The following is a 15,426-nucleotide window of genomic DNA, read 5'->3' as shown; positions in this document are numbered from 1 at the left end:
TTTCAATTGTTATGAAAGAAAACGCTATAAAATTTATCCATGCACTTTTTTTATTTTTTACTTGAATTTAAATTAAAAAAAAATTTATTTAAAAGAAATTTTGGAGTTTCCGACTATTCCATTTGAAGGTAAGATTTTTTGGTACAGAGGGCAGCTCTGGTGTTTAAAACTCTCCAAGATCTATTGATCCTAACCTTCTTCATTATTATTGTCGACCATGTGTTCTCCAAGTACACACATCAGACGGTCCCTTTAATAGTTCTTTTTTTTTTTTTTTTTTTTTTTTTAATTAAAAATAAAGTACTAATTGAAAATGCAAAAATTATTTGACGACGACGATGATGTTGAGGAGACGAAGCTTCAAATAAATAAAAATTATGCGAGGAACTACGAAAAGTGGCGTACGAAGGAAGAAATAAATAAACGTAAGTACTCTCATTTTTTTAAATCTTTCTAAAATAGTAATTGAAATTTATGTTATTCATTTTTATACTTTTTTTTTTAGTTAAAACTAAGTATGGAGATCATTTAAAGGATAGCGGAGATGAAGATACTTCCAGTTCTGAGGACGATGAGGATGCTCATGTAATTTTTTTTTATTATTATAATTTTTTCATATATTTTTCATACAGTGCAATTTAACAAAATTAATTACTTGATGAAGCAAAATTTTGCTTATTTATAGTTTATAAGTCACAGCTGTCACATAGTGATTGCAAGATTGCTAGCTATTAATATTTACAATTAATTTTCTTTACTATTTTTTGATTCAATCAAATACTTCCTATATTTTATTAAAAAATAATTTTACAGTTACTGACCGACGAGATAGACAAACAAATCTTCAAAACTCTTGCATATTTGAAAAAAAAAGATCCCAAAATTTATGACGCCAACGTTGAGTTCTTTCCGCCTGCAAAAGCCGAGGACGCTGATGAAGGTTCATCAAATCAGAATGATGAAAAAAAGAAAAAGAAAAGTGAGAAGAATGAAAAGATGACATTGCGTGACTATGAGCGGAAAATCTTGGTGGAAAATGGAGGAATATTCAGCGATGATGAAGATAATGAAGTAAAACCGAAAACTAAGCTGCCTTACGTAGAAGAAGAGCGTCAATTATTGGAAAGTATAAAAAATGTCGCCAATAACATAGACGAGAATGAAGACGATGATTTGTTGAAGAAAAAATCAAAGACTTCTGCTGAGAAAGAAGAAGAAGAAGAAGCCTACAAACTCTGGCTGCTGGGACAGCCAGCAGAAGTAGACGATGAGGATAAGAAAGAATTAAAACCTCTTAGAGATTATTGGACAGATCCAAATCTTGACGCCAACGAGAAGTTTTTACGAGACTACGTTATGGGGAATAAATTTTCTGAGCTAGATGACGAAGCTGATGATAGTGATGAGGAAGATGGTTACGCCAATCGTTTGCATGACGATCAGGATTTGTCTGAAGACGAAAAGCAGATTGAGAACCAGGAGGAGTTTGAGCACAAGTATAATTTCAGATTCGAAGAACCTGATCCAGAGTTTATTAAACGGTATCCCAGGACAATAAGTGACTCTATGAGGAAAAAAGACACCCGGAGAGCGGAGAAGAGGGCTGAGGTGAAAAAACGTAAAGAGCAGGAAAAATTACAAGAAGAGGAAGAGCGAAAGAGGTACAACGCGTTGAAACGTAAAGAAATACTCGATCGATTGACACGGCTGCGAGACGTTACTGGGAATAAGGATATTAATATCGAAAAGTATGAAAAATTCCTTAAAGAAGACTATGATCCAGAGGAATACGATAAGTTGATGCAGAATGATTATGGTGAGAATTATTATAATCAAGATGTTGATGAAGATGCTAAGCCAGAGTTTCCGGAAATCGATGAAGAGCTTGAAATAGAAAAATCTTGGGATAATTATTATCCTACTGAGGACAACGCTCAAAAAGACACCAGCGAACCATACTGCGAGGATCCTGATTTTGTGATGGACGCTGATTATGATGTTAATAAAAAGGCTGCAGAGGAAATCACATTTAAAAGAAAAAAGAGGAAGAGGTCGAAGTTTGCAGAATTATTGGCGAAGAAAAAACGGGAATACAATCCTGCTGAGGATGGGTCTTTTAAAGATTATATTGTCAAGAATTATGCATTGGACTATGAAGATAAGGTTGGTGATAATACATTCAGGTTCAAGTATTGCCAAGTCACGCCAAATGATTACGGGCTAACTGTTGAAGAGATCATGATGGCTGATGACAAAGAATTGAATAAGTGGTGCTCTCTGAAGAAAGCTCTGGAGTACAAGGATGAAAATGCCGAGCAAAGGCTGGCTAGGATTTATAAACAAAAGAGTTTAAACGAGAATTTTAAGAGGAAAGTTCTTCCCAGTTTGTACAAGCCTTTTGAGGAAGAAGTTGATGAAGAAATCAAGAAAAAGCTGGGTGATGAAGAAAATGCGGATGATGAGGAGAAAAAGAAGAAGAGGAAGAGGAAGAAAGGAAAGAAGAATAATGAAGTGAGTGATGGTAAAAATAATCAAGCTGTTGAAAGTAAAATTGTGGAGGTGAATGGAACTGATGAGACGAATGATAAAAATACGGCGAAAGGTGAGGAAGAAGTTAAAAATAAGAAGAAGAAGAAGAAGAAGAAGAAGTTAGTCGGAGTTGATGATAAAGCTGTGGTGATTGAAAAAATGGATGAAGTTATGAATGAGAAAAAGAAAAAGAAGAAAAAGGGAAAGGAAAGTGAGGCTGCTAAGGTGAATGAAGAAAAGGTGGCTAGTGAAGAAATAAATGAAGCGAAGGGTAAAAAGAAGAGAAAAGCAGACAATTTGCAAAATGGTGAGTCTGAAATCAAAGAACCGAAAGTGAAAAAAATTAAAAATGATTCTGATGGAAATATAAATAAAATTCAGAAGAAAGAGAAGAAAAAGAAGAAGAAGGAGAATGAGAATAAACAGAAACCAACGACGCCTCATAATCCAATTGCTTCATTAAGTGACGAGAGACTCAAAGCTTACGGTTTGAATCCACGTAAATTTAGAAATAAATTGAAATATAATAAAAATAATGAAAAATAAAATTTAATAAAAAGATTTTTATTAATAAAATAAATGAGAAAAAAAAATTAGACTTGTTGATTTCAAACAACTGAATCCTTAAGTAGACATATAAATAGATATATATTAGAGATTTTTTACAGGGGAATAATAAAATGATAAACGACGTTTGCGGATTAAGCGGTGAGAATGAAATCCTCTTGTTCAAGCGTTTGTTTTTCTACAATCACCGTCATCTAAGCTGTCCCATATGTTGTTACGAATTCTCTATTAAGCTTGTATGGATCTACTGACAAGAATTTTTTTTTATTTTTTTTTTTAATTTTAAGAATAGAGGTTTTTTAAAGCCCGAGAAAAAATAATTCCGAGATTGTAAAAATTAGCTTTGTCTTTTAGTTGGTTTTGAAAAGAGGTGACGAAAGATGAGTAGCATAAGTAAAATAATAAAAAGATAGAAATGACCGTGGTATCAGTGGTAGTATTAAAGTGTAAGGGAGGCATGAGCACAACCCCTCGGGTGCGATAAATCAATTGGTCCCCTAGCTACTTTAGATTCGAGAGAGACCAGCTCGGTAGCAGGTGGCTTGCACGCCCACTGTGTATATCCACCGCTCACTTCTCTAATTCTCAATTAATGTCATTCGGATATTACTTTAACAGAAAACTTGATCCATACATGGCTAAACAACGATTTACATTTTTAGGACATGGATTTTAGGGAAACAAACTCCATCTGTTTTTTAACTTGTAACTCTTGAGATTTTAATAATCATTTTTTTTCCTTTCTAAAAAAAAAAAATAATTGAACTATTTAAAATCATTGAACTTAATAATGTTATTTATAAATAATTAAAAATTAATACCTGCAATTTCATTCTGCAATATTTTATTTTTAATAAAAACAAATATCGTGATTAATTAAATATTAATGTGTCGGCGTTTCGTAATCAGTTATACTCATAATGATGTCAGTTGCAGAAACAATCTGGAGACCAAAGAATCTATTAGAGGCGCTTCTGCCTATTTTTATAATAAATGTTATATTTTGTCATGGAGTTATACCATACCCAAGTGTCAGGAAGTCAAGGATTTTTCACTCTTTTCTTTACTCAATTTTCACAACAATTGGCCACTTCATCTGCGTGGTCTACGTTTACCTGAAATATTTTAACGATCATTGGATCTAAGGTTTTCAGTTAATATATTTTACCCTTACAGTAATTATAAATGTTTCAATGAATGTTAATATTATTATCAGTTGGTTTTACAAAACTGTAAGTATTTATTTTTATGAAAATAAAGTTAGCTGACATCTAAACTTTTTTAGAATTTTTTTTGTTCATAAAATTCTTACAAAAGAATTAAAAAAAAAAAAAATTCCACAAGTAAATAATTTGAAAAACAATACGTACAATTTTTTAAAAATATTTTTAATTATTATTAAATAGTAATTGATGATTGATGAATATATTACAGAAAATATTGATGATAAATACAAGAATTGTTTTAAAGCTGACACAACTCTTGACAAACTAGAAGTTCCAGTTCGCAGCCAAAAAGAATATTGTTTTTCAAAAAAAATTTTGTTTCTATGGATAGTCCATTTAATATTCATAAATTCTGTCCGAATAATATGGTGGCGTTATCCTCTTGACTTGCAATCCATAATATTAATTGCATTTGTTCTTCAACACGCTTACCACGTTAATTTCTTGATTGATTTGATGTTTTTTGTAACAATAAAACACATGAAAGTACGTTTTAAGAATGTCAATGAATTATTATCAGATATTTTTAAGCAACAAATAAATTTTACATCTATAAGTCTCGCGGATCGCAAGTGGGCGATTACTCGCCAAATGAAGTATAATCCAAGCTCCGCTGATATTCTTCAAAGTATCAAGTAAGTATTGATGATTAAGAGTGGCTATCCCCCCTAAGTAATCAATTAATTAATATTCATACTGATAAAAATTAATTTTCAGACGAATTCATCTTGAATTAGGGCTACTGTGTGATGAACTGGTCAAAATATTTCAAGTTCCAATTGTTCTTACAATGATTACATCATTTGTTGTCGTAATAGGACTACTAATGCGTTTATATTTAGATATCATAGATCCCAAAATAAGCGTAAATGAAAAAGTAGCTATTATCATTGTTTTATTATCTTGGTTCTCAATTTATGTAATTAAAATATTTTCCATCAATTATATTTGTGAAGAAACTGTCGAAGAGGTAATTAATTTTTACTTCATCATCTTCTTTTTTAGTATTTGAGATAAAATTCTGTTAAAAGTGGAAAAAAACTGGGGAAATAGTTCATAAAATCGAGATAGAAACCAAAAATCCTGAGCTACGAAATGAACTTCAACAATTTTCAATTCAACTGATAAAAAATCCTTTAAAATTTACTCCCTGCGGATTTTTTGATCTCAGTTATTATTTTGTTCGAGATGTAAGTAAGACATAACTTATTAATTTGTATTTTCACAAAATTAAAATTTATATTTCTTCTTTAATAATTAAAATTATATTTCTTCTTTCAGTTTGCAGGGTCGATGACAGCGTATCTTGTTCTATTAATTCAAACATATTCTAACGACTCATGATTTAAATATATCTATTTTTTAATTCATGAAGCATTGTTTTTTTTTTTTTTTGCAGAGCAAATTAAAAATTAATAAATTAAAAAAATAAATTATTCATAGAAAAAAATTGTACATCTAACTCGGTCATTTTTTTTTAGACGTAAGTAGGTATTCAAAGATAGGAAGAGATATAAATTTTAATGTAACTAATACATGCATTGCAGTAGAAAGTCATCCATTTGATTTATTGCTGTAAAATAGCTACATGCGACAATAATTAAATATTTATAGCTTGAATCAGTGACGACATTATGTAAAGGTTATTATATTAAAAATAAATAATTAATACCATTTATGAGTTTGAAGAAAAAAAATATTTAGTTGCATGACAAACAGTGCAGTTTTTATCATTTAAAAGATAGATATTACGAGATAGTTGATGAGTTTCGTGAAACGGATGCACTAAAGATATATTTGTTATAAATTAAAATGCTATACTTACAATATTAAATATTAAATTAACAAACACGCTAATCAAAATTAGCATTATTAAGTTATACAGTAAACTCAGTTGTTGTAAAAATGTGGAAACCAAAGAGTCTTATAGACACACTGGTGCCTGTTTATATTCTTCATGTGTTATTTTGTCATGGAGTTATACAACATCCAAATATTGAGATATCAAAAATAAATTACTCCTTCTTGTGGTCGATAGTATCGACAATTTCATATTGCGCTTGTTTCTTCTTTGTATTTTGGTTACGAATGGAATCATCTTGGTATACTAACGGTCCTCTACGTGCCTACGTGATTCTGATAGTAGTAGTATTCTTCACTATGAATGTTAATACTGTTGTCAGCTGGATTTACAAGAATGTAAATCATGAAATTTATGAAATTAATCATCTATATTATTAAGATTAACAGTGAACTACCATTCTTCCAAAGAATTTTTTGAAAAAAAAAATTAACTTGATTAATGAATTTTTTTACAAGTTAAAATGTTTTCAGAGTTTGATATTTTTTCCGTTTCTTTTGCACTAAATCAATTTTTGAAAAGTATGAAATTAATTTCCATTAAATTATCTTGATAATAGTAGGTAAAATATCTTAATTTAGCGAAGTAACAAGACTATAATAATAAAAACAGTTGCCGAAATGAGGAGAAAAAAATTTTTCGATCGTAAACACTCTTTGATGCTTTCGCATCATGAGTCATACAAAATTCATTATTTAATAAAACAAAATTTTATTTATTTATCATTCACATTTCACGGCAGTCACATAGTAACTGCAAGTTTCCTAGTTTTTATTATTGAAATTCTGAATCTTTTGTTTGTAGGAAATCCTGATACTGAATTCGAAATTAATAAAAAGTGATGAGTTTCTCAAGAATTTAAGAGTCTCAATAAATATCCAAAATGAATTTGCATTCTCAATGAAATTCGCTGTTGGATGGTTTATTTATTCATTTTATATCAATGCAGTTGCCATTATTTGGTATAATAAATCTTTTGGACTATTAATGGTCTTCATAGTAGCCTTCACTTTTCATCATGGATTCCACGTTAATTACATTGTCGATTTAACATTTTTTTTGCTAATAATTCACATGAGAGCACGATTTAAAGGAATAAATAAATTTCTATCAGATTCATTTAACCTTCGTTCCAACAATTTGTTTCAAAATACGGAAGCGTATCACAAATGGGCAATTTCGAGGGAAACAAATTTCGAAAATGATTTCACCACAACTTTTCGCAGCATCAAGTAAGTATATTTATTATAATTTTTCATTTCTTCTGAAGATAATACAAGACTTTCATTCTTCCAGGCGTATTCATTTAGAATTAAAGATTATGTGCAACGAAATTATGAGAATATACGGATTCTCAATTTCTCTGATGATACTTACAATGTTTTTTCTCGTAATCGTGCAGCTTTATAATATCTATACAATAATTGTAAAAGCAGGGGATCAACTGACTGACAAATCACTGCAGATTTTTAGCATGTCAAGTTGGGTTTTAATCGCACTTCTGAAATTTTTTTGTGTAAACTATGCTTGTGCTAATGCAATCAATGAGGTAAGGCATAGTTTATAATTAATTGAATTTTTAATTGGTCTATTAATTTTTTTAAGTGGAACAAAACGGGGGAAATCATTCACAAGTTGGAATTTGACTCTAAAGATTCGAAATTCCAGAGAGAAATTCAAAAGTTTTCGATTCAAATTCTCCAAAATCCATTGAAATTCACACCATGCGGGTTATTGGATCTCGATTATTATTTAATAAGAGATGTAAGTCCTTGTCAGAGAAGTAATCAGTACACTGAAATAAACAATTCTCGACTGGAGAATAAATTTTTTTGGCTCAAGAAAATATTAAGAGGCACAACTAGTGTGACAGCCTAAAAATCCACAATAAAAAATTTTGCGTCAATGCGTTAAAAAATTTTGTGTTAAAAATTTTGACGCAATGACGCAAAATTTTTTAATATTCAAGGCAATTTTTGGGAATTATAAAAAAACTACTGTATCAATAGTTTTGAAATTTTAAGGGTGTATTTAAACATATTTTGGGAATACACAGTAAAATTTTTGAAAAAAAAAAAAATTAAATATTTTTCGAGTTACACGCGATTGAAAATTTCTTCTTGCTCCAAAATAACTTTCGTCTTCCTTAAAATTTTCTTGGTGCAAGAATTTTTTTTTCTTTATATGAGCGCTTATATTATTCATAATTTTTCAGTTTGCTAGATCGGTGACAGCGCAGCTTGTTTTATTAATTCAAACGACTTCACACGATGACTCTTCATCACAAAAAATAATTAAAAACTGATAAGTAATTAATAATTTAAAATAATTAATAAATTACGTTAAAATTAAAAAGGTGTGATTTTGTGAATTTAAAATCATTTTATCTTACTGGATATATTTTAATTAAATATGCACTTAGGAATTTAATTTATTATCCGCGACCTCGCAAGTCAGTATATTGATTAAAACACGTTCAATCAACACTCGATCATAACTTTATTATTATCCAACTAAACTGACTCTTCAGAAACTTGCGGTGTCGCAACAATAATAAATGAAAATAAAAATTAGTAAATGATAGATGTAAGGACATACATTTTATGATTATAAGCGATAAATGTTATTTATACGATTAATCTCCATATAAATGATCAGTCGTGTTATCATGTGGAAACCGAAAAATTTTCTCCAAGCATTGTTTCCTATTTATATTTAAAATTTTTTATTTTGTCATGGAGCTATAGAATTTTTAAATGTTATTGATAAATCAAAAACTAAATACTTATTTTTGTACACTGTAATTACACTTGTAATTCATCTGAGTAGCTACACGTATGTATTGTTTAATTACTTTGACCCTCATTGGGCATCTGGTTATTTAATATTGTATTTTATAAATACAAATATAACATTTTTTGTGATGATTATTAATATCATCAATGATATGTACAATGTAAGTGAAAATTGTTGAAAAAAAAAAATTAAATTAATAAATAATAATTAAATCTTTGATTTTTTCTGTTGACAGAAAAGTGCAATGATCAACACAAGATTAATAAAAGCTGATCTGATGCTTCATACTTTAGGAGTTCCGGTAAATTTTAAAAAAGAATTTTTTTTTAGCATTAAAATCGCCGTTTTTTGGATTGCCTATCTTCTTTTTATTAATATAAGTATGGTTTCAATTTATCGAGACTATGATTTATTATTAAGAACTTTTGTGGCTATTGTTATTCAACATGCATACTACGTTAATTTAATTATTGATCTGTCATTTTATCAGTTGATAAATCATATGAAAGTGCGCTTTAAAAATATTAATAAAATATTGATTGATATTTTACAATTGCAAAGTAATAATTCAATGCATAAAGAAGAAACTGATTACAAATGGGCTATTTCAAGAAAAATTAGCTTTGAAAAAGATTTTACGAAAATTATTCGTAAACTCAAGTAAGAATTAAGTAGTAAATAAAATAACTACTTTTTGTGTTAAAATTTTGGATTTTCCAATTATTTTTTGATTTTCAGAGATATTCATTTGGAATTGGGAATATTGTGCCGTGAGCTTATGAAAGTTTACGGTATCCCAATAGTCTTCACCATGATAAGAGCATTTACAAATACAACTTCTTTTCTTTTTCTCATATTCGTAATTTCAAAAGATGAAAAACTGATGATGCCTGATAAAATACTATTTTTATCAAACTTTATAATTTGGTTGACAGTATTTATTTATAAAGTTATTTTTATCAATTATATTTGCGTTGGAACGATTAATGAGGTACTGTTTTATATTAAAAAAAAATTCTATGAAGATAAATTAAAAATTTTTATTATTAAAGTGGCAAGAAACCGGCTCAACAATTCATAAACTGGAGTGTAATTCCAAAGATTTGAATTTTCAGCGGGAAATTCAAAAATTTTCAATTCAAATGCTGCAAAACCCCCTGAAATTTTCTCCTGGTGGATTTTTTGACCTAGGATATTATTTTCTAAGAGATGTAAGTTTAATTTTTAATTGTATTTATTTAAAAATAATTAAAAATTTTTCTAACTTTACAGTTTTTTGGATCAGTGAGCACACAAATTTTTCTATTGATCCAAACTTACCCAATTCACAGTTCCGCAGCAAAGCAATAATTTTCATCAATATTACACGTATAATTAATTTGAAATGTCATACTCATAAAAAAGTAATTAAATAATGAATACTATTAAAGTGTGTATCATGTAGTAATTATCTACAAAGATTAAGTGTTAATAGATAGTAAGTTGCATAAAATGTTAAGCGTTGATTATAACTGCGATAAATGACAATTAATTCACTTTCGTACGTAGAATTAATTACACATTAATTCGTTCTTTAAAAAGAATTTTTTCACATTGTATTAATAATGTGGAAGCCAACGAATTTGGTAGAAGCAATGGTGCCGATTTTTATCCTCAGTTCAATAATTTGTCACGGAGTGATCCAACATCCCCGTGTTAGTAAATCTAGAGTTAATTACTCTTTTCTGTACTCAATAATTTCAACACTATTCATCTTTACGTGTTTTATTATTATACATATAAATTACTTGAAAGAATATTGGACAGATCAACGGACTTTGTTGTATATGATCAACAGCACTGTAATGAATTTTGTTATGTTCGTCAATATTATCGTCGACTGGGTCTACAAAAATGTTTGTAATTATACAATTATACAATTATTAATTAAACGTGTTATTAATTTATGCATAAATTTTCTAGATAACTAATTTATTTTTTTTTCTAAATAGAAAAGTTTAATAGTCAATTCAAGGATCGTAACAATTGAAAAGAATCTCAAAGAACTGGGACTTAAATTTGATGTTCGTGGAAATTATATTTCAGCAATTAAAATCGCCGTTTTTTGGGTGACTTATGTATTGTTTGTTGATTTGACAAAATCTTACCAATCCTCACATTTAACTAATTTTACTACACAATTAATGATTACATTTGTAATTCATCATGGGTACCACGTTAATTTTTTGATTGATTTAACTTTTGGTTTGTTTGTACTTCACATGAAAATGCGATTCAAAAGTATAAATAAACTTCTGCTAGATATTTTAAGACTACAAGACAATAATTTGGCCCATCAAGTCGAAAGTGATTACATATGGGCTGTTTCAAGAGAAGTCAGTTTCGAAAAAGATTATATGACAATTCTTCAAAGCATCAAGTAAATTTTATATTTTATTTTAGGAATATAAATAATAAATTTATTTTTATTTTATTGTTCTTCAGGCGCATTCATCTGCAATTAGGAATAATATGTCGTGATTTGACGAAAATTTATGGGATTCCCATAATTCTTACCCTGATAACTTCATTCGCAAACATAACTTCAATGTTGGCGTTTGCTTACACTACATTAGTCAAAAAAGATGAATCATTAACTGAAAAAATAATGTTATTAATATTTTTACTACCTTGGACTGCATTATTTAATTTGAAATTCTTTTTAATCAATTATTGTTGTGCTGAAACTGTTTATGAGGTAATATTTGTATCTCTGAATGAAATTACAAACTTGAATTTAAATTATTTTTTAATAATTTAGTTATTTAGTAATTTAAAATTATATTATTATAAATTTCATTAGTTTAATTATATTAAATTTATTTTTAACTAAATTTGTATACATTAAAAATTTATGTAATTTATTTGTATGAATTTTGTAAAAATTGCCATCTAATATTAACTTTGGCATAAATAAATAATTCTATCTATCTATCTAGTTTTAAAATTATGTTTCAGTGGAAAAAAACCGGTGAAATAATCCATCTAATAGAACTTCAATCTCAAGACAAGAAATTACGAAAAGAAATTCAACTATTTTCAATTCAAATATTGCAAAATCCACTCAAATTTTCTCCATGTGGATTATTGGACCTCGGTTATTATTTTATGAGAGACGTGAGTATTTTTTTTATCAATTAATAGTACAAATTATTGTAATAAAATTTATTTACAGTTTGCTGCATCTGTAACAGGACAAGTTATTTTATCGATTCAAACTCATCAATTTCCGGTTAAGCGATGAAGAATATACGCATAAATAAAAACTGTAATGTATAGATATAAATCAATATTTAATATTTAATTATATTAATAACTTTGTATTTATTTAAAAATGAAGCATAAAATTTTATTTTCTTCTGTGAAGCTTTTAAAGTAATTTTTTTATCTTGAAGAAATGAATTATTTATCAACAATTTAAATTTTCAATAAAAAAAATATTCTGAAAAAATTTGCTACTTAAGTGACAATTTGGATTATTCTATTAGTTAAAACTTATTGATTTTCTTCTGAATATTTATAAATATAAAGTCAACACATATTATCGATCCTCGTTTACTTTATCAGTAATTTCTATCTTTAGTATGATTGTAATTAGTACTATCATATAATTAACTGAATAATTAATAGAAAAGACATCGTACAATTTTGCACATCATTGTGTATTTATCTTCAACAATCGAGTGTTGATAGCCAATGAATGACCTTTATATAAAAATGTAGGCTAGAAAAATTAATTTTTTTACTATGATAAATGATAACTGATCACATTGCAAGGGTTGACATAAATTAACTTATTAATCGTCCAGTCACAATAATTCTACAATTATTTAAATCAAAAATGTGGAAGCCAGCAAATTTCATAGAGGCAATGTTGACGATTTTTCTTGTAAATGCGATATTTTGTCACGGAATATTCCAATATCCTTACTTAGATAAATCTAAACTATATTACTCTTTAATATTTTCAATTACTACAGCTATAGTCTTCTTCATGTTTTTCATTTATGTGTTTTTGAAGTGTATAGATCGATTTTTATCGACTACTGCCAAAAGTATTTATTATCTCAACACAGGTATAATGATTTTGGCTATGTTTATCAATGTTATTCTCGGCTGGACTTACAAAAACGTAAGTAAATATTTTATTTTAAATAATTTAATTGATAACTTTTTATTATTTTTAAATAGAAAAGTTTGTCAACTAATTTGCGAGTAATTAAAGTCGATAAAACACTAAAAAAATTGGGAGTTCCAGTAAATGCAAAAAAAGAATTTTACATCATCATCCTGATTGTCTTCATTTGGATACTTTTTGTATTATTTTTGGATATTTCTCATATCGTAGCAATCGAAAAAGCGATGATTTATCAAAGAAAATTGTGCGCTCAATTATTCTTCAACATGGCCATCATGTCAACATTTTGATTAATACTATTTTTTGTCTATTTGTAAAGCATATGAAAATACGATTCAAGAGTTTGAATAAAGTTTTGCTTGATATTTTTCAATTACAAGACAATGATTCAAAGCATAAGAAAAATACTGATTACAAGTGGGCTGTATCGAGGAGAATTAATTTCGAGAAAGATTTTATAAAAATTCTTCATGATGTTAAGTAAGTCTCAAAATAATTTAAAACTGCCGTACACTTGTGAATTATAAATAAATAAAATTTTGCTTTATTAAATAATTACTTTTGTTAAATTGCATTGTACTTTCTTAAATATTGACACTTTTAAAGATATAAGTTCATCCCGATGTTACACTCATCAAGAGCTTTTATTTGAGTACCCACATGCATTTTTGATATATTTTTCATATATACATATATATAATATATATAAATATATGAAAAATTGATGTGGGTATTCAAATGAAAGATTTTGATGCGTGTAATATCAGGATGAGCTTATATCTTTAAAAATGTCAATAGTTCACAAGATACAAGGTAATTTCTTAATTATTTATCTAGAGATAGAGCATAAAAACCCATTTTACCATATAAATACACTGACCACAAAATTTTGCTTATTTTTTTATTAATTTAGATTTATATGCTTTTTATTAATAAAAATGTGGTTTTGTAGGCGCATTCACCTGGAATTAGGAATTCTGTGTCGTGAAGTAACAAAAATTTATGCAGTACCGATAGTTTTATCGATGATTATAGCATTTATAAGCATTTCTTCCTTAATTTTGGTTACTTTCATAATAATAATGACTCCTTCAAATCCCAATTTCAACAAATTCGTCATAGCATCCAACTTACTTCTTTGGATCACAGTTTTCAGTTTTAGAATATTTATCATTAATTACAATTGCGCTGAATGCATATTAGAGGTAATTATTTGTCTATTTTTAAATTATTTAAAATTTTTCTAAATAATAATTTTATTCAAGTGGAAAAAACCGGCGAAATAATTCACAAGTTAGAGTTCGACTCCAAAGACGAAAAATTTCAAAAAGAAATTGAAAAATTTTCAATTCAAATACTGCAAAACCCGCTCAAGTTTTCTCCCTGTGGATTACTCGATCTTGGGTATTATTGTATAAGAGACGTAAGTATTTTTATAAATACTAAAATTTATGCAAAAATCATTAATTATAAAAATATAATTTATTTTTAGTTTGCTGGGGCTGTAACTGCGCAAGTTATCCTTTCAATTCAGACTTATCGATTTACGTCTGAGTGAATTACGGAAATATTTTATCGCTAATGTATTAAGTAATAAATGTAATGAGTTAAGAGTACAATAAAAATATTGTGGAATGATTAAAATCAAGCAGTCATTATTTGACCACTAGCGTGATCGGTGAAGTTTTTATAAAATGCTCGGAATAAATTACAAACCCGAAAACTTGACCAAGTCATTGCTGCCGATTTTGATAGTCAACTGGATTTTAGGTCATCAATTGATCCACTATCGTGTAGACAGTCTTAATTTTTTGCAAACATTCATTTATTTATTATTCGTTTCAATTATTTATGTTGTTTGCTTATATTTTTCGATTTCATACTTACACTTAGCTCCCTGGTTCGAAAATGCAAACAAGTATTTGGGGGTGGTTGCTATGATGCTCACTATATCAAGTATCATCGTCATTCTCGGTTGGATTCTCAAAAAAGTGAGTTAGTTCTTTATTTTACATAAAATCGTTGATATGTCCTAATTTAGACACTAAATCAATAAAAAAAAAAATTATGCCGTGAAAACTAGAAATATTCAATTATAACGTCAGCGTATTTTTTTATTTATTTTTGTTTTGTATATTAAGAAATAATGAAGTTAAAAAGTTATTCGTACACTGAAAAAAAAATTTTTTTGAATCTAGTAAATAATTTTGAAGAATTTCATCTTCTTGGTTTTTGGATTTTCCAAATTTTTAATTTTGTCTTCTTTTATT

General features: G+C 27.9%; 4 protein-coding genes across 4 annotated transcripts; all 4 read left to right on the top strand.

Annotated features, from left to right (window-relative positions):
• The first annotated feature begins 8 nt into the window (after positions 1-8).
• Positions 9-3,783, top strand: LOC141534868 (protein KRI1 homolog). Its single transcript, XM_074254475.1, has 4 exons — positions 9-128; positions 302-425; positions 506-585; positions 814-3,783. Exons 2-4 carry the CDS (start codon positions 314-316, stop codon positions 3,073-3,075), a joined length of 2,454 nt encoding a protein of 817 aa, XP_074110576.1. The 5' UTR covers positions 9-128; positions 302-313; the 3' UTR covers positions 3,076-3,783.
• A 3,442-nt stretch (positions 3,784-7,225) lies between these two features.
• On the top strand, positions 7,226-8,546 carry LOC141535444 (putative gustatory receptor 28b). Its single transcript, XM_074255368.1, has 4 exons — positions 7,226-7,415; positions 7,480-7,732; positions 7,789-7,947; positions 8,399-8,546. The coding sequence occupies exons 1-4, from the start codon at positions 7,258-7,260 to the stop codon at positions 8,486-8,488; spliced, it is 660 nt and encodes a 219-aa protein (XP_074111469.1). The 5' UTR covers positions 7,226-7,257; the 3' UTR covers positions 8,489-8,546.
• A 584-nt stretch (positions 8,547-9,130) lies between these two features.
• LOC141535269 (uncharacterized) lies at positions 9,131-11,042 on the top strand. Its single transcript, XM_074255127.1, has 7 exons — positions 9,131-9,139; positions 9,215-9,280; positions 9,470-9,639; positions 9,718-9,970; positions 10,032-10,190; positions 10,252-10,874; positions 10,971-11,042. The coding sequence occupies exons 1-6, from the start codon at positions 9,131-9,133 to the stop codon at positions 10,327-10,329; spliced, it is 735 nt and encodes a 244-aa protein (XP_074111228.1). The 3' UTR covers positions 10,330-10,874; positions 10,971-11,042.
• Positions 11,043-11,246: 204 nt separating this feature from the next.
• Positions 11,247-13,259, top strand: LOC141535268 (uncharacterized). Its single transcript, XM_074255126.1, has 5 exons — positions 11,247-11,398; positions 11,464-11,716; positions 11,977-12,135; positions 12,194-12,291; positions 12,999-13,259. The coding sequence occupies exons 1-4, from the start codon at positions 11,247-11,249 to the stop codon at positions 12,260-12,262; spliced, it is 633 nt and encodes a 210-aa protein (XP_074111227.1). The 3' UTR covers positions 12,263-12,291; positions 12,999-13,259.
• Positions 13,260-15,426: the final 2,167 nt, after the last annotated feature.

The sequence above is a fragment of the Cotesia typhae genome, unplaced genomic scaffold (assembly GCF_013202065.1).
Source record: "Cotesia typhae breed Kobodo isofemale line unplaced genomic scaffold, CoteBio_Ctyphae scaffold_13, whole genome shotgun sequence".
NCBI classification, from domain to species: domain Eukaryota; kingdom Metazoa; phylum Arthropoda; class Insecta; order Hymenoptera; family Braconidae; genus Cotesia; species Cotesia typhae.
The sequence above is the reverse complement of the archived record's forward strand: the minus strand, read 5'-3'. Positions and strand labels throughout refer to the sequence as shown.